Source organism: Thunnus thynnus, chromosome 6 (genome assembly GCF_963924715.1).
Source record: "Thunnus thynnus chromosome 6, fThuThy2.1, whole genome shotgun sequence".
NCBI classification, from domain to species: domain Eukaryota; kingdom Metazoa; phylum Chordata; class Actinopteri; order Scombriformes; family Scombridae; genus Thunnus; species Thunnus thynnus.
In genome coordinates this window covers 5,953,224-5,971,830 of record NC_089522.1, presented here as the reverse complement: position 1 = coordinate 5,971,830, position 18,607 = coordinate 5,953,224, and the positions used below count along the sequence as shown (strand labels likewise).

Here is an 18,607-nt window from a genome sequence, read left to right as displayed (position 1 = left end):
AATTCAGGACCCTGAAAAAGCTTTAGGAAGCCCCTGCCCTTTCTGGTCCCATAAATACTGTATGTAGAAGTAGCAATAACACAATGTAAAAACTCCAGTAGAACCCTATATTACTGTTGGTTAGTTTGGTAAATTGATCTAAACTGAATGATGAAAATCTATCTGCAAAGTAACTAGTAATACTAATAATAATCATACTGTAGCACAGATTAAATACATTTCTGTATGAAATACAACTCACACTGAACATCACAGGTTTATTTCAAACAACTTTATTTCCACTCGTGGATGGCAGTCATTATTAAAAATATATATACAGTAATATGCTTGAATTGAACATTTCTTTTGATGTTTTATTGGAATGTTTCTCAGATTTCTTTACAAATATGTCCATGACAGCTGTTTTCTCTACTGGGCAGCATTGGCACAAGTGTACAGGGGTCAGGTCCCTGTGCAGAATCAGTTGAGAACCACGGCTCTTTAACAGAGCCTTCTCACATTCTGTGTTTTCTCACCTCTTTTGTGTTTTATTCCCCATGCATCAGTGTAGCCTGTATGCACACTGGAACACTTGTATTACCAGTATGTTGTGTGTGGGTGCATCCTTGAAGGACACATATTTGCTACCAGCTCACTTTCAAACAGAAGACTTGCTCAGTATTCCAATGGAAACTTGAAAAGGTGCTGGCACTGAAGCATGCCAGTGTGCATACAGCACGTTACATAAGCAATGGAAAATACGTTCAATAATTTCTCCATAGAGTGGCAGTAAATTATATTTGTGCATTTGAAAAAAAAAACAAACATATTGCAACAATAATACAGTCCATTAGAAATAATATTTTAGAATTTTAACATCCACAATAATAACAACACAGAACATTAAGAAGCATTAGGAACACTATTATAATAAAGACATGCCAGTTCTTACAACTGTCTCCTTCCCATGCTGACTGAAGTTAGAAAGAGATAGAAAAAAATATTTATTTCAGACCATTTATACACTAACGTGGCACAGGCTTGTTCTGTCCTATACTGTATTTGTCACAGAAACATTATACAATGGAATTCTAAATGGGTCTCCCCTATATTTTCATCCTCAGTTTTCAGTTTATCAGAGCTTCATATTAGATTAAGATTTCCTGTCATATTGCAATAAAATTAATGTCATAAAAGCAATAATGGTGGTAAATTGCACCAGGAGAAGAAAAAACATGAGCAACATATTCTCACAATTTAACTCCAAGAAGTAAATCAGCTGGACTTAGAGGAAGCTCAAAAGTAGAAGCAGACTCCTTCAAATGCATGTTAAGCTTTTATGTAGCCAGGATGTTATACATTATGGAGATATGTCATTATAACATACAAATTGCCACTGTTTTATCTCCTACTCAGCTGACTAAACTGCTCTCATGGACCATAAAAGTCAAAAGCCCTTTGCCCTCATACTACATGAGGTCTGTTAATATGTCATAAAAGTAAACTTATAACTAAATGTGTGTAGCAAACACAGTGACCATAAACTTTAATAAAGTTTCTCTTTACTATCATAATGTGGGGATAATGTGTTTCTTTTGTTCAGTGAACTTAACATTAACATTATTAACATTAACAGAATTGAAATATAAATTCTGTTTTCAACATTACTGCCCTATAAAGGCATCTACAGAAACAGTTAAGTTTACAAAAACAATTTAAAGTTTTCAAGTTGGCTGGAAACGGTGTTACAAAAGAATGTGGCCTTTTTAGGATTGGTTTTACTTTAAAAGAAATCATACAACCTATATAATACCTAAATGTCTGCTTTTGAAAATACCTCACAAATTCATGGGGACAATGTAGGAACCTATAAAAAAATGATTCCTTCTTGTCAGTTGTCCATTTTAACTACTTTATTCAAGAAAATTAACCTTATTTTTGATTATTTAGTCCATAGTTCTCATACAATAATAATTGTATCTCTGTTTAGTAGGCGTCTGTCTCTCCATCTACTATGTATATTTATATTGAAACCAATATGGTGAATTGATTTACAGTTTAACACATTTAAACATGTCATTTAAAGGTAACTTAACCTCACTTAATCATATGAATTCCACTTGAGTTGAAAGATAAGATGACAGCTACTGTCCATAGCAGGACTTTAGCTGGAGTTTTGTTTGTTTGTTTGTTTGTTTGTTTTTTACATCAAAACTGGATTCAGCTACCTCCTCATTTAGTTATATGGAATGACAAACTATATTACCAGATGCGAAGTCATTAAAATTGATCATTTTTAATTACCGATAACAGCTTGGAAAAATAAATTAAGTGAATTTACTTTCAGCATAGTTAACCCTCGTCATGGCTTGCTCACCAGCTAGCTTTAACTTGATGTAGTTAGCTCTCTTGCTTAGCTGTCTAGTTTGAGAGTTAGCTCTCTGTGACAGAGAGTGCAGTAAGGGTGAGCCCACAGATGACCAAACCTGAGTGTAGTTACAGCAATTTGTTGTTGTTTTTGTTTGTGAGCTAAGTTTGTGAGTCTCCAGAAGTCCTATTCTGGTCACATAATTTTCACCCAATATGTAGTTACTTTGCCTTTGTAGGGCAGATTAGTACAAAATCAAACCTTTCCTCTGACTGAGAGTAAATACTATTTCTGTTACATGTCATCAGGAAATCTGAAGTGAATGGGAACCATGATTGTGTCACTTTTGTGGTGTTTCATCCTGCTAATGCAATGATTCTCTCAGTGTGGTTTTCATTCTCGGAAAAACAGCTTAAATGGGGAAGCTGGCTTTCCAAGGGCCAGTGATGATTGTATGATCTTTCTTAGATAAAAGCATGTAAAAGAACATGTGTGATCACATCAGTAGGCTATGACATTCATTGGTCACAGTGGTGCTCAGGTAAAGCATTCATAAGGCAGATTACACAAACACACACCTCTGCCTCTGGGATATCAAAATGGCAGGTTTGAGATTTGCACCTCTCTCTATACTTACAGGAAATACATGATTAAAAACTAGGAAAACAAACAATAACTGAAATACATAATGGACTTCATTCCAGCAACAGAACACATGTACACAAAATCCATTATTATACTAGGATTACAGAATGACACCATGATATAAATGATATTTCTCTCATCGGTTCATATGAGTCCATAAAGTGGAGCTGTTGCTGTAAAATGTGTGTGAACATCATAGGTTTTTTAAGTGCTCTTCAGAAATTTTATACGCTTCCCAATCAGTGAAACTTTATTGAATTCACCTGTAATCTCTCTTTAGACATCTGTGTCTGTGTGTAAGTGAGTGTGTGCGTGTGTGTTCGGCACCACAAGCATCACCTCGCTGCTCTCAGATGTAAGTGGTCTCCGACTTGTTCAGTATGTCCACCTCCCCGTTGGTGCATGTCTTGCTGTTCTTTTGCTGCCCGTTGGCGTCTTGCTGCACATTGGACAGGAAGTGGCTGTTATCCTCTTGTTCAAAAGGCGCACCGGGTTGCTCTAAGCTGATGGTGGCGCGGCTAGTTTCGGTAATGGAGGAGTTGGTGTGGTAGTTAAAGTGGTTGTTAGCGATGGGTGTTTCTCCCCAGCCAGTCTTACCCCAGGCAGACTTCCACTGAGCCCATTTCCTCTGCAATGCTGTTTGGGCCTGGACAACAACAAAGATAGTCGGAAGTAAAATCTGGTATCTTGCATGAAACTCAAGAGTTTACATTATCTAGGTTATGATAAATGACCTAACAGAAGTTAGTTTTCTAGCAGTTGATAGTATCTTTGAAATATTACATCTTTAACGTACCTCAGCATTGCAGAAACAGAATATAATTGCCACCAGGAGTCCCTGCAAAGTAATAGGTCATAGATTTAATATTCATACAGAAATAGATATCAGTCAGTGAAATCCTCATGTAAACAATAAATGCAAGTTAAACGGTAAAATCTCTCAGTTTTTAGTTTAAAACTGTGACGAGTGAGATATGGCTTCTTTCTCTCTAGTTGCTGTGAATTTGAAACTGGCTATCACAAGAAACCTGTTTTACTAACACTAATAGCAGCAGGAGCAGCCAAATGTCTAATTTCCAAAAGTAAGAGTGCAAATAACACTTCATTATTCAAATTCAAGAGCAGAGAGTGGCTCTATCAAACACTGGAGTGCTCTTTAGTTTGATGCTGTTGCTTAATGAACATGGAAGGAGTTTAATTATACTTAATACCAGAGAAAGCCTTTATGCAAAACACCAGGTCTGACCAGAAAATTGAATATCTTACTAACTGAGATATATTCATGATGAAAACTTGCAGATTATTGGCGTATAATTAGTTATAGTTAACCACAGGATTTTCTTTAATACAGCCATGGTTTGAATGAGCAGCATCAACCCTTTGTTCAAACTTTAACGCAAGTTTTTTTTTTTTTTTTTGTTGTTGTTGACTGTACCTGGAAGTGGCAGAAGATATTTACAAAGAAATCATAGATGGCCCGGCTGATACGTCCCTCTGGCCTCCAGGGGAGAAGAATGTACTGGACTCCCAGCAGAGGTATGAGGACGAGGGTGGCTCTTACTGCCTTCATGTAGGCGGTGGACTCAGCACAGTGGGTGTCCTTCAGCTTGGTGATCAGAACCCGGACGATGTTCAGGAGAAAGAAAAAGTTCACCTGGATAGATTGAGGGTGGGTGAGTGAAATAGAGGAACAATTTTAATTTTACTGCATATATTTGACTTGAGTTGATGGGAAGGCAAATCTTTGCACAGTGTACCTTAATTCTAAAGATTTACAGGGACAGGCCTCATGGTGGCACTATAACTATACCTTAAAATAAGGTTGTGTTTACTATAGTCACTATAATGCTGTAGTTTGTCTCCTATTTCTTCTTTTCCTATTCCTCAGTATGTCAGTTGAAAGGAAAAATCACCGTTTTTCATCACAAAAGATCTACGTCGCCCCTGTGTTTCACCATTACAAATCAAATAAAAACACCTGAATTAAGGGTCCAAATGTTTAACTTCTTTCACATCTCAGTGGGATAATAATATCAGAACTGTTTGTTATATATATATATGTACATGTGTATTCATACATAATGTATACAGTATACTTTTATTAATTACTCACTAGCAGTGCAGCTTGAATGGGCCCATGAATGATGTAGAGCAGGTGAGTGTGTGCGCTGATCCAACACCTGAGACAAACACACAGAGGGAGAAAAACTGAAATTCCTGACACCATTCCTGTGAGTCTTTTACATACGCAGTGACATAAAAAGCCTGAGGGCTTAGTGAAAACCTGAATAATTCATCGTTTGTACTACACTCTGCAAACAAAGAGCTTATGCAAAGTCCCCTTGATGTGGCAAATCAATGCCTTTCAATTCCTCTCTGAAGTCTGAAAGTGATCAAACAGAGAAGAAGAAGGTCACAGGAAGGAGAGAGCATGAGAAACTCCACCCTGAGGTTGTGTTAAAGGAGGCATTCTTGGGACTTGGGCCTCACAGAAGAAGTACAGCAAACATGTAGATGTAAATTATATTGATGACATCTTGGACTAGCTGTGCGCCACCAGTTTAGTTCATATATTATCTATTTATATTATATATTATCTTGAAAACAATAATCTAAGAAAGTTTGTTCCTCGCGTAATTCAGTCAGACATTTACAGGTTTCAACAGATTTTGCGGAAAAGAATCTGTTGTTTGAGGGAGCTCTCAAAGACTCTGAGCAGCAACGAAGATTCTGCTGGGAGAACTGAGCCTACTTAATAAACATACATGAACATAAATGTAAGGCAATCAGCAACACCAAAAATGGGAGGGAGGGAGTGTCATCAGCATGAGTGTAATATTGAAATATGAAATCCTGAAATACTTTCCACATTGACCTTTTTAAAGGTTTTAACTGTAACTTTACATGGTACTGTTTGTCTGCATTGTTCATTCAAACCCAATATGCATACTTGATTGCTCCCCTGCTGTTCTTTGAATATGTTCCTCCATCAAGACACATTAGAAAAAAAGTATGTGTCATTTCCATTCAAATTAGTTTCATGATAATAGTCTGAATACTGTACTGATATCTGATCACGGACATATCAATGAACAGTTCCACTGCTCTTAAGTGGATAATCACCATTAAAATTAAATTATTGCCCAGATTAAAAAAAGAGAAAAGAAAAAAGGAAGGAAAAAAGAAAAAAAAAACGAAATGAGTAAAAATTAAAAAAAGAAAACAAAACATCTTACTTGTCATTAAAGAAGAGCCCACGAGCCACAGCATACGTGATGGCAGGAACGATGGGAAAGCCTTACGATAGAGAGAGAAGACAGAAATATCAGAATAACAGCCCAAAGCTCCAGAGTCATGGACAGACAGCGTGTCATTTGCGTGTCAAGTGACATTTGCATGTATGTTAAGGCTACATGCTGTTTAATGTGCTGAAGCTCAGCAGCTATTTAGCTATCTAGCTTGCTTACTGGTGTGCTTTTCCCAGGTGAAGTTGGACTCCAAAAGATCTGTTAAACATTTTAGGAAATACACTTGTTCACTTTCTTGCTGAAAGTTAGATGAGAAGACCGATACCACTCTCCTGTATGTGTAGCAGGTCACTCCTTTCTTTTCTTCTTACTCTATGTAACTTACACAAGTGGCTGTATGCATTGTCAGTTTAAGAAAGCTGAAGTCACAAAGTTTTCAGCTACAGTATCAGCAGCAACAGCAGTTCTGAGTTCAAACTAAGGGTGACACATAGGACATGTATCGTGCTCATTTCAGCAAGGCTATTATATGTACAGATATAAAAAAGACCTGAGCTGTAGAGAGACATAAAAGAGTCCATGACTAATACATGAGAGCTGGTTGACTCTCCAGGCAGACCAACTGAAAGCCTGGATAACAGTTTCTCATGAAAAGCCCACTTATCTCGGCACAAGTACATCAAGACTCCAGGGTTACATTTTGTGTTGAAAAATGGTTGAATGTTCTCAGCGCAACAAAAATATTCAAGACTAAAATAAAGGCAATTGAGGATAGTTCCATACATCCAGGTGTCAGCAATTTATTAGATAAAAATTATAACTTTAAAGACTAACATTACTAATAACCTTGAAAACCATGTCTGTTGAGGATAATTCAGTAACTCTTCACTTTGAAGTGGTGCTCATAGGCCATTACAAAGCATCGCAAGTGCATTGTACTGTAGCATCTTGCGAGCGAATAATCAGAGCGCTACCTACAAAATGCAACTATAAAGCAATCCCTTCATTTTCCTGATGATTATATCATAAGAAAAATTACCCTATTATCAACTATGTAATCTGCTTTTAGAATATCCTTGTACAATATGACATTAAAATGTTGCTGTAGACATTGTTTGAATCCTCTGGGCCATCTTCCCAGTGCAATTATAGGCCTAAAAGGCACAGAAAAACACAAGAAATGTAGTTGGAAATGATCCTCCCGACTCACCCCATCCCAGGACGTAGTACCAGATGAGCTGCTGCTCGCCTACAAAGACAGCCACTATGATGAGCGTGTGGAGGTAAATGCCTTCACACAGCATCCAGAAGTAATTGGAAGTGGTCGTATACTGAGTCAGCACAGCCAAAACCTTACAGCTCACCTGTCAGAAAGGAAATGGCAAGAATAATCATAAAATCATCATCCACCTACAATTTGAGCATAATGCACAAAGCTGTGGGTTATAATGCCTAATTTGCATACCGTTAAGCACAATTTTAATGTGGGGGAAATTATGCAAAAAAAAGTATAATTCATTATTATAATGAGATCAAATATAATCCAGTGACTCACAGGGTTGCTGGCAATTATGGCATGGTTATTGGCCATAGTGAGCCACATTATAATAACGATGGAGTTCAAGATGAAGGAGAGAAACATGTTCTTGTGGAGGGAGATTCTCTGGCAGCTAAGACTCCTGAAAGAGAAACACAGACATACAGAAGGAAAGGATGGTTGAGGTTACTTTATATTTTTAAAGGCTGATAGCAATACATTTGAACTAAAATTGCCAGTAGTTAATATTCTGCACAGCATTCAATATCAAGTTAAATTTGATCATACAGTTTTCCTGCCAAATAATCACTCAAATAAAGTAGATTTACCATTTCCCTCACAAATACATTCATTAGATTTTTCACAGGATGGTAAAGCCTCTGAAACATTTTCATTATTAGACATTCAAACTCTTCACTGACCCCCTGTGTTGTATTGGTCTGTTGTACAGTTCATAAGGAACAATAGTATTCTTCATCATATTACTAGGAATTACACTGACCATGCCAGTTGTGATTATGACATAAAATGTCAACATTGTTGCCATATCTTGGTCTACATACAAGCAGCGTACACATGTTTCTAAGCCTTCATACACACACTGTTTCTCTCAAGGGAAAACAGGAAATTAAAAAATAGAGAATATGTATGTACAAAGACTGAAGACAGAAGAAAAGTCATGACTCACTTGAAGTAGGAGAAGATGATCAGAGAGATGATCAGGGAGACAATAGACAGACCATGACCCACCATGGCTAGGTAGTAGAGACCGATGGCAAACTGCAGGAAAAGAACAATTGATTCATGATTAAAATAAATAAGTTCATAGGTTATTCAGGATAGTTATGAGTGTTATATCATCATCTTTTCATGTATTTAAGTTGTGAGCCAGCAGAGCAAAGCAGGTACAGTGCTTGCAAAGTCTCTATACAATATGTTATCAAAAGCACAGTCACCTCTTTGTAGCATAAAAGAAAACAAAGAAAACATCTATGGAGGGAATATAACTCTTTTGGGGAAAACAGTAGAGAAAGTGTTTCCTGAGTGGCCATGACTTTAGATTCACTGGAGAAAATAATTATATTGTTGGCCAAATGTCACCGCAAATAACTGAGATTCATGGAACAATGTCCAAGGACTCAGACAGTCTTTACCCTCCAGAAATATCTGTGTGCGGAGCTGTGAGCTTTGCCATCCTCCAAATCCTAAATTACCTGCATTTAGATTTAGACGTTTTGATACACCTCTAATGAAATTAAAATGATTAATCAAACATCAAAAACTGGTTATGATATAAAGCTGGTGCAGTAATCCCTGTATCTGCTTCAACATTTCAGTGAAGTTTTAGGAATTTTCCTGTGACGCAAACAGAAAGTGTGGCATCTCCAAATTTGATCAAGAAAAAAACAAACAAGCAACCACACGTAACAAGAATGAATGAGAAATATGTTATGAATTTAAAAGTTAATTAAAAGAGACCACAAGAACATAAAACAGCAAAGTAGCAGCGTTGACAATGCCCCAATACAGGTGAATCAGGGCTTGTAAATTAAATTCACATGGATTTCAAATGTTTCTTTTGCTAACCTCTGATCCTTCCTGGTCAGAGTTTTGATGGTTTGGAGGTTTCAAAGAAATCTGATTCAAATTGCTCTGCTGTAACTTAAGCAAAGCATGACAGACTCAGCGTTAGTTTATAGTCTCCAGTGTTCATGCCCAATAGTGGAAGAAGTACTCAGATCTTTTACTTAAGTAAAAGTAGTGATACCACAATGAAAAAATACTCAATTACAAGTAAAAGTCCTGCATTCAAAATCATCTTAAGTAAAGTACATACGTATTGTTTGCTAAATGTACTGAAAGTATCAAAAGTAAAAGTACTCATTATATAAAATGAGTGTTATATTTATCATATATGTCTATATTATTAGAAGACTAATACTGATTCATTGATGTGTACATGTAAGCAACATTTTAATGTTGACTAACTTTAACTCCTCATACTGCTGGATAATCTTATCTCTATTAATGTCTATATAATAAACAGATCATATATTTTACATATAAACTATTGATCTGAAAAGTAACTAGTAACTATAGCTGTGAAATAAATGTAGTGGAGTAAAAAGTTACATTCTACCACTGTTCATGCCACTAAGTCCTCACTTCATTTTGTTATGCTCAGCTGTCAAAGCACTTGCAACTTCTGACTATCAGATATCAACATCTGTCATGAAGCCTTCTGGTGTTGTTTCCTGTAGTCGGTTCAGATAACATTTCTGGATCACACCAAAAGAAATGTGCACTGTTGCACTTTGTGTTTGGTCCTTTCACAGTTCACTGACTGTAGACTTCAGTTAAAAAAACAAAAAACAAAAGAGCCAAACTACAGGTGGAAACAGGGTGAAGGAATCTCTAAGCATCAGCAACTCGGAGTTCAAACTGGCGCCTCAACAGACAGGATAACTGATTCATCAGATTCAAAGGTGGAAACATGCCAGAGTCTGAATAAACTGTTCCAAACACATCTGATGTGAACAAATTCTTTGAAAACATTCCATACACAAGAGTTTGACTGCATTGTGTTTACCTTGAGTTTGTCTTTGGTGTAGATCTGACACTGTGTGTAGTTGGTCCAGACTCTGTTGCTCTCCGGGTGGTGGAACCACTGGCCGTCAGAATTACATACTTTAGTAACTTTCTCTGTTGAGGACAAAGTTATGATTTACAATTATTTATGTGGCATTATGGTTTTATTTTGTACAAAATATACAATTAAAAGGTCATTGTAATTACCACTTAGAAATCGAGAGACCATTCATTGGTGTTGCTCTGTGATAGCGCGTTTGCTTGTTCTTACATGTGTGAGTGTGTGTGTTAAGGCCTCACCAGCAGGATCAAAGTCGAGATAGTATTCAGGACACATCTGCATGACAGTCCCCGGAGCTGTATCCCCCCAGCACAGCCAGCCGTCCCACGTACGGTTACAATACGTACCTGCAGAGGGCAGTAGACATTTAACTTGCAGAGCTTGCCAACACTGCACATTAGAGATGTATGTGTGTGTGTGTGTGTGTGTGTGTCTGTGGGGAACCGTAATATTGAAAGAACAGTTTTAATTATGAAGTCTTCTATCTCAAAAATGCATGCCTTGGTCTTTTAACTGAGACTTTAATGTAATTCTGCATACTGCATGTGGAGCCTCTTGATAAGGAGCTAATCAGACAATCCCAAACAGGTGCTGGATGAGAAATAAGAGATGAAAAAGAGCATTATGTAGCCTTTTCTTCCACATCTAGTTTCAGAGTGAGTAGTGAGGTAATGCTTCATGCTTCAAAAGACCGTCTTAGCAGTAAAACTGTTGGTTTAATGTTTCTGTTTTTGTTTTTTTTTGTCTCCATCTCTAGTGCAATGAGTTAAGTCACATTATGTTCTGTTACGGTCCTGCATTTTCAGTTGGCGTTATCAGTTTCTGTGGCTGACAGTGTTTGTCTATTCAGCTGCTGAGGCTACAATATTCTTGTTTATACCAACCACAAAGTTCTTCCTCTGTTCAAATCAAAGATGATTCCTCCCGTGTTTCAGCTACTGCATGTTTAGATTAGTAAATGTAAAATCTGGTGTCCAATATTATATAAACTATGATTTTTCTCAATTATAATGACTTATACATGCAGTAAATGACAATATCACTGTATACCTACAGTACTTATGATGATGATGGTCACTGACAAAGCAAAGAAATAATAGGTTTGGACTGCATTTTCTTCAGGACTACTTATATATCTCTTTTAGTTTTTGCACAATGAACATTTGAGTGTATTGTAATGCATTATCACTCAACACATTAACTATAACAACTGTGTAATGCTGTCAGTGACTCACATGTCAACAGAGAATCATAAAGGTGGGTACCTTTATACATTTTTAATAAAATTCCTGGCAGAATGAATCACATAAATTATCTATTCAACATAAACGGTGCACTACACTTGGTAAACTGTGCGCTTTAAGTGTCTCACCACAGCTGGCCCTCACAAAACTTGTCAACAATAGACGGAAACCTGGCGGTACCAGGTTACACAGTGGCATGTTGGGAAGCAGAGCACAAAATAACATTTCAAAGGCAGTGCAGTACTGAGCGGGAGTAACAGGCACTGAGAAAGAGACAAAGGGCAAGTTTCCTTTCTTTCAGACTCACATCCTCCTTTTCTCCCTCTCTCTCTTTTAGTATGTGCACACACTTGTTACTGTAATAGACAGAACAACCAGTAATGCTTATATCTAAATCTGCATGTCATAGTGATACTAAATGGTATAATGTTTACCATGTTCACCATCTCATTGTAGCGTGTCAGCATTACCATACAAGCCAAATAGTGCCAAACACAAAGAATAGCTGAGGTCGATGGGAATGTCAAGCACCAAAGTATTGGACACATTTAAAAAAAATGTACCTGCTTGTGGTGCTAGAGGAAAAGTCAAGGATCACCAAAGTTATTGCAATGAAAAAAGAGAGGAGTACCAAATTTCATGCCAATGCATCGTACAGCTTTTAGCAATATACGACTACTAGATTTGCACTAAAGTACATTCTATATTTTAGTATATTATTACCATTGTACATTGTATATTCAGTACATTTCAGAGTTAACATTATAGTCCTATCTTTGGTTTATATTCTCAGTTTACTTATATTTTTATGTGAAATCAAATAGTTATTGAGGTATTTCAGTTTAGACCAAAGTGTTGGACCGACCGATCTGCAGAGCCATGCTGCTAGCATGACTAAAAATGTACACATAGTGGCTTTAAGTTGACATAAACCTTTAATGTGATCAAGTGATTATTGTAGGAAGTATCCTGCTGATGTGGTAAAAGCATTTATGAATTCTTCTGAAAACATGCTTTCATAAAGAGTGTTTTTCATTTTTTGCCATGAGGATCATTGACAGGTACTTGACCCTTGTCATACTTGACCCGTCTTTTTATTTGCATCTACATTGTAGATCCCAGCACAACAGCAGTGCTATCTAAGGCTATCTAAGCAAAATGAAAATGGATTAATTTTAAAAGAATATCCTATATTTTATTTTTTTTTAGTTGTGGTGTAAGTGATTACATTTGCACAGGGAATGATTTTATTAAAACTGTTAAAAATGTGATTAACGTCTTGTCTGACACTTGCCAGAAACAAAACGTGTTAATACCATTAAGGAGATGACAATCCCAGCTGGATTTGTTTTATCACCTGTGAGTAAACGGAACAATAGGTATAATACTATCACCTTCATCTGTACGTGGTGGATCATGGATTATCTTCAGGTAGCACTCATACTGAGCAGCCAGGATCTGGTGTCGGGATTTTCCTGGTACAGTGGATATGTTAGTGAAATTCTCCTGCTGATCCCCCACCGTCTTCTCAACAGTCACCATGGACCCCACATCCTCCGACTGGGACACCTGGGTAGTGTAGTCGTCCAAAGATTTAGATACTGTATATTAGAGCTGTTACAACGGGAAAGTTAATCTACAAATAAAGTCAACCCCTCTACATTACATGTAATTTATCTCTGTTGTGTTAGATTCAAATTTTACATTACATTACATCACACAGTTGTACTGACCTCTGTGCCCAGCACCAGTGCAACTATCAGTGCGAGGGTTAGGGTCCTCCACATGTCTCTAACAGGGAAAAAAGAACAAGGACAGTGCAGTTATTAGACAGTTTTACACAAAGTTTCTGAGTAATCATGTGATTATATGTGAGAGGCTCTAATTTACGGAAGGCTCTAATTTGTGAGATGCTGTAATTACATGTAATACTTAGAGCCAGCTAATGTATAAAAGCTTTTATCACTGTATTTTACTGTGTAAACAGTATAATTCCATACTAAATAAACAATATGAAAATCTTATATATTCAAATTCAAAATGGAGGTCCATTAAGAAGGGAATCTGCAAATTCCCTACAAATTTGTGAGTGAATGGCTTTACAAGGGTCCTTGTGTATGTTTATTTACAGTATGTGCATTTTCTAATCTATCAGGACAGGAAGGTCATGCTCCAGCAGTCATTCCTCTCCACTGTCCACTCAGGGTCAGAGAAACAGATGTGTGTTTATTATTATTTTTGGGCAAAGGGGCAGCAAGTTCCCTTCAGTGTTTCCTCTATAATGAGCCAACAATGATGAAAGGGATAGTCAGCATAAGGAGACATAAGAGAGAGAGGTGACAGTGGCAGAGTCTGTAAAAACCAATACATGCTACAAAAAGTGTTTGATGATGGGAAACATGATGGGCTTTATTTACCCCTGAAGGAGGAAACCAACCACAATGTGCCTGAATGTTTGGACCTCATGATCAGCTTGAAGTAATATCTTTGGCAGTTAAAATTTCTCATTTTGTTGTCAATCACAATATCAGATGCTTAGTTCTGGGTATAATAAAATGCAGAAATGTGTCATATGTACCACTGTGCATTTTCTTGACATGGCCATGCCTTCATCAGACATTGGAGATGAAGGCAAAGGACAATCTCAGTTTCAAATGTGGTAAGAAATGCTGCCCTCTCGATGAAATTGGTTCTATTGGATTTCAAGTTTATGTTGTTCAGACAAAATGCTGGATGTTCAAACAACAGTCTTCGGAATTGTTTAAGAGCAAAGAAGTTAAACTTAACTTTAAAGAGTGTTTTTTTTTTATTTTAGGCAAATGTATAGGCTATGATCATGCATATTGAGAATTTTTCTTAATGAAATGGTGCAGTCATGGTGCAGCCATCAAGGCTTTGAAAATGGATTTATGTTTGATACAGTCAAGCTGCTAGGAAAAATGTGGTTGGGATTTAATTGGTTAAAGACAAGATTGGTAGCCAGTGTGTATGTTAATAGCAGTTACAGTTCAGTACAGCCCATACCAAGAAGTGCTTCTGTCATCCCCAGAATAATGAAAACATTTTGACAGTTGAAAGTATGGGAAAGAGTGAAGAAGACAGGTTAAGGAAAAAAAAAATGTGGGAAATGTTGTGCGTCAGTGGTGTGAGGGTTTTGGGAACCAGTGCTTTAAATAGACTCAATATGGAAAAACATCTTTCTATCTTTCATTCTTTTTCTTTCTTTCTTTCTTTCTCTCTTTCTTTCTGTCCTTCCTTCTTTCTTTCTTCCTTCCTTCCTTCTGTCTTTTGTTCTACTTGCTGTACCTGCTCACATATAGAAAGACATGCAGGGAATTTAGGGCCCTTATAGTGGGAAAAACAAAACAGCCCAGATTGAACTCAAACAGAACATTTGAATAAAATATGTTTCAGTGAGTATTTAAAGCATAAAGGAATGCATAATGTTCAGTGATTTTGTGTAATGGCTCATACCCAAAGGGAGAGATGTGCAAAGGTTGTACGGAAGTAAGCTCTTTTAACTCACCCCTAACACAAAGTTAATTATTGAAACATTTGCAGTAAATAACTTCTCACTGTTCAAGAGTTTAATATTTATAACCTTTCAGTAACTGCAGTGACTCATGTTTTGATGCGGGAAAGGCACAGAAAGTTCCACTTACGGAAAATATTTTTTTGTCTTCCTTCCACATAACACAAGCTGACCCTGATTGTGCTAGCTGCTGCTGAGGTCTCCGATTGTATTTTTAACAGTCTGTCGCGGTAAAGTAAAAACAAAGCTTCAATACACTGACATGTTTCAAAGTTTGTGTGTTATGCTGTCTTACCAAGATGAGATCAGTAGGCCTATTTCATCTCTGTGCATTCAATCCTGTAGCTCCTGATGTGTTAACAATGGAAGTCGGAGGAAACAGCTAGCCTAGCTCTGCCAAAAGTGCATTTCACAACACTCAACCTGTATTATGTACATCAGTGGAGGCTGGTCCATAGAGGCAGAGGAGGTTGATCCTCCTCTATTTTTTGAGAGGCAAGAGGGAGATCAAAGTATAAAAAAGAATATTTGGTTGAAATAAACCATTACCAAATCTCAGTATTATTTATTATATAAATAAATCTGCCAAAACTGCATTTCACAACACTCAACCTGTATTATGTACATCAGTGGAGGCTGGTCCATAGAGGCAGAGGAGGTTGATCCTCCTCTATTTTTTGAGAGGCAAGAGGGAGATCAAAGTATAAAAAAGAATATTTGGTTGAAATAAACCATTACCAAATCTCAGTATTATTTATTATATATATATATATATATATATATATATATATATATATATATATATATATATATATATATATATATAATTTATTATTTTCTGTCTTCTTTGGAAAAAATCCATTATTGAAACTCTGTTTAAAATGCTTCAAAAGTGACACCTGCACGGCAGGAGGAGAAAGAGCAGCGTGTGTGAAGTGGTGGTGGGGGGCAGTGTGGGATAGTGGGGGGGAGTGGGTGACAGAGGAGGACAGGCTCCTGCTGTCCTCTGCAGGGCGGGATCTCTTACATTGATTTAAGGCCAAGACACATAAAATGACGCTCCAAGGGAGAACGTCCTCCCTAACCAATCAACAACCACAATACAATATTGACGTCACGTTGGTCCAATGATAGTTTCCAGATTTCATCTTCAATTCTCTCCACTGTGAGGCACAGTAGCAGCAGTAGATAACAAGCAGTAGATAGCTCCTTCCATTAGCCAACACAACAGTTAGATTGTTGTAGCAGCCCTGAAGGCTATACATCCATGGAAGGACTGTTAAGGACTGTTGTTAAGCTAACGGGAGGATGGATCTGGACTGGGCGGCGCAGCAGTGGCAGGACGCCACCGGGGAAGCTGGAGAGAGAAGCAACCGGAGAATCAACCAGGAGAGTTAGCTTGTTTGTCATTGTTGCTAATGATATCAGACTGGTTAACCAGCAGCCACAAAGTTCTGTTAACTAACAAACAAGATGACCAACAGCCACAAATGGATGCTTTGACATTGATACTTCATCTCCATGATAAAAAGAAGAAGACATCAGATAATGTGAGTCATATACAGCTTCTCTCTCTCTGTCTCTTTGGTCACTCTGATGGTTAAATGTCTTTGTGGCTGTTGTGTGAATTTATCTCCTTAACCAGAATGCAGCAGAGATCATATAATGTGCTGTGGGTAGTTTGCTTGTTGAAGTTACAGTGAGCTGTCTGGACTCACTCATTCTTTTGGAATTGATACAGTTTTTAATTGAGTGGTTGTTGTGTGATTAGTGAATGAGTGTGCAGAAGGTCTGGCTGCTTGTTGTGACAATTTCTTTAGTTTTGTGGCAGGTGGCACCGAGCAGAAAAAGGGAAGGTGCACTAATTAGCGTGGTTTGTCAAGATATAAGGCTAACTGAAGGAGGAACGGAGGTTTTTGCTACTGTTGGTTCAGGCCAGTGGATTGAGGGAGGTGCACACCTCAATCCATGCTAGCTTGCAGGGAAGGCAAGAGTGCAGGAATGACTGGTAGGCTTAACGCTGTTTTGTGTGTGTATTATACTGCCAGGTTGGAATGTGTGTGTGTGTGTGTGTGTGTGTGTGTGTGTGTGTGTGTGTGTGTGTGTGTGACATTTATTGTTTTTGTATATTTCAGACTTGCTTCCCTGCTGGGTTGAAGGCGGCTGGTAGTCAGTGTGAAAATAAATGGACGTACCGGGTATTTTAAAAGTTCAGTCATGTAGTTTTTGACATTTAATTAGTATATATTTTAATATTTGTGCAATAAAGTGTTTTTAAGATTGTTAATATTGTTTTCTCCTGCAGAACATCAGTGGCCCACTAGCTGCTCTTGCCGTGGGTTTATTTGTATTATTTGTTTGTTTGTGTTTTTGGGGGGTTTCTTTTCTGTCTAGTCTGCTCTGGCAAGTGAGCTGGTAGCCGGCTAAAAGATATGGGTATTGCCCTTGGGGCGGACTAGTTTTCTTTTTTTCTTATTTTCGTTTGTTTGTTTTAACATCAATCTGCCTGGTGACTTTATTCAGGTTGAATCCCAGTTACGCAGTCAGGGCAGGCTTAAGGTGTGATGTGGTTGTTAGTCGGTTGCAGTGAAGATAATCACGTGTGCCAATTTGGAGTGTGTTAACTCACCTAGTGTGTAGGACTTATTGATTGCGGTGTGCACTGGTGTGTCTTAGTAAAACTCAGCCCCTGCCCTGTTAGTGATAGCTGGGAAGTTAATTAGGAGGAAGTTAAAGTGGGTGAATGTAAAATCTAAATCTGACTGTCTGTAATAAAAATATTTATACTTCCTTTTTTTGTCATTTCTTATGCTAGTGACTTGTAGTGGGTGTTACAGTTCATTTTTAATCTGAGTCATATATTGAGTAATAAGCTTAAAGTAACTTAACAAACTTAGTTAACAAACTGCTGTAAGTACAAGTCATGGACAGACAGTGTGTCGCTAACAAAGATTTTGAAGAGCGACGATTGAACCAGCATCTAACGGTTCCGAAGCATAGATTGTATAAAAATATGGACGTAGTAACCGTGATTTCACCCGTTGGTTTCTGAAGAGCGGTTTTGAAGCTCAAAGCAAGCCGCTCCAGCCTTCGCCATCTTGGCAATGTGTGACGCTGCCTAACTTTCAGCCAATCAAAAATGGGCAAAGAGGCGGGCCGAATGGCTGAAACAAGCCACCTAGTGGCTGGCGGACCTGTCACTCATTATGCATAACTTTACGGCTTAATAAAATTTAAACGTGTGAGTTATAAAAAATTCACCACTTGTACAGTTGTCATGAAAGGAGAAATTAGTTATAGAGACCAAAACCGTTTTTTGTACCAGGCTGTAAACATGTTTATTTCTGCTGTAAAGTTGGGCATTTTAACATGGGGGTCTATGGGGAATGACTCTCTTTTGGAGC

General features: G+C 37.6%; 1 protein-coding gene across 1 annotated transcript in view; it reads right to left on the bottom strand.

Annotated features, from left to right (window-relative positions):
- Positions 1 to 256: 256 nt before the first annotated feature.
- The window catches only part of calcrl2 (calcitonin receptor-like 2), a 35,159-nt gene continuing 16,808 nt past the window's right edge, over positions 257 to 18,607 (bottom strand). Inside the window, exons 2-13 of the mRNA XM_067591411.1 lie at positions 13,405 to 13,462; positions 13,066 to 13,240; positions 10,667 to 10,774; positions 10,368 to 10,480; positions 8,466 to 8,557; positions 7,796 to 7,919; positions 7,451 to 7,604; positions 6,229 to 6,289; positions 5,106 to 5,172; positions 4,428 to 4,646; positions 3,789 to 3,830; positions 257 to 3,638 (exon numbers count right to left, since the gene is read on the bottom strand). Coding sequence (XP_067447512.1) covers positions 3,342 to 3,638; positions 3,789 to 3,830; positions 4,428 to 4,646; positions 5,106 to 5,172; positions 6,229 to 6,289; positions 7,451 to 7,604; positions 7,796 to 7,919; positions 8,466 to 8,557; positions 10,368 to 10,480; positions 10,667 to 10,774; positions 13,066 to 13,240; positions 13,405 to 13,462 — 1,510 coding nt within the window. The 3' untranslated portion in view covers positions 257 to 3,341. The remainder of the gene's footprint in view (positions 3,639 to 3,788; positions 3,831 to 4,427; positions 4,647 to 5,105; positions 5,173 to 6,228; positions 6,290 to 7,450; positions 7,605 to 7,795; positions 7,920 to 8,465; positions 8,558 to 10,367; positions 10,481 to 10,666; positions 10,775 to 13,065; positions 13,241 to 13,404; positions 13,463 to 18,607) is intronic.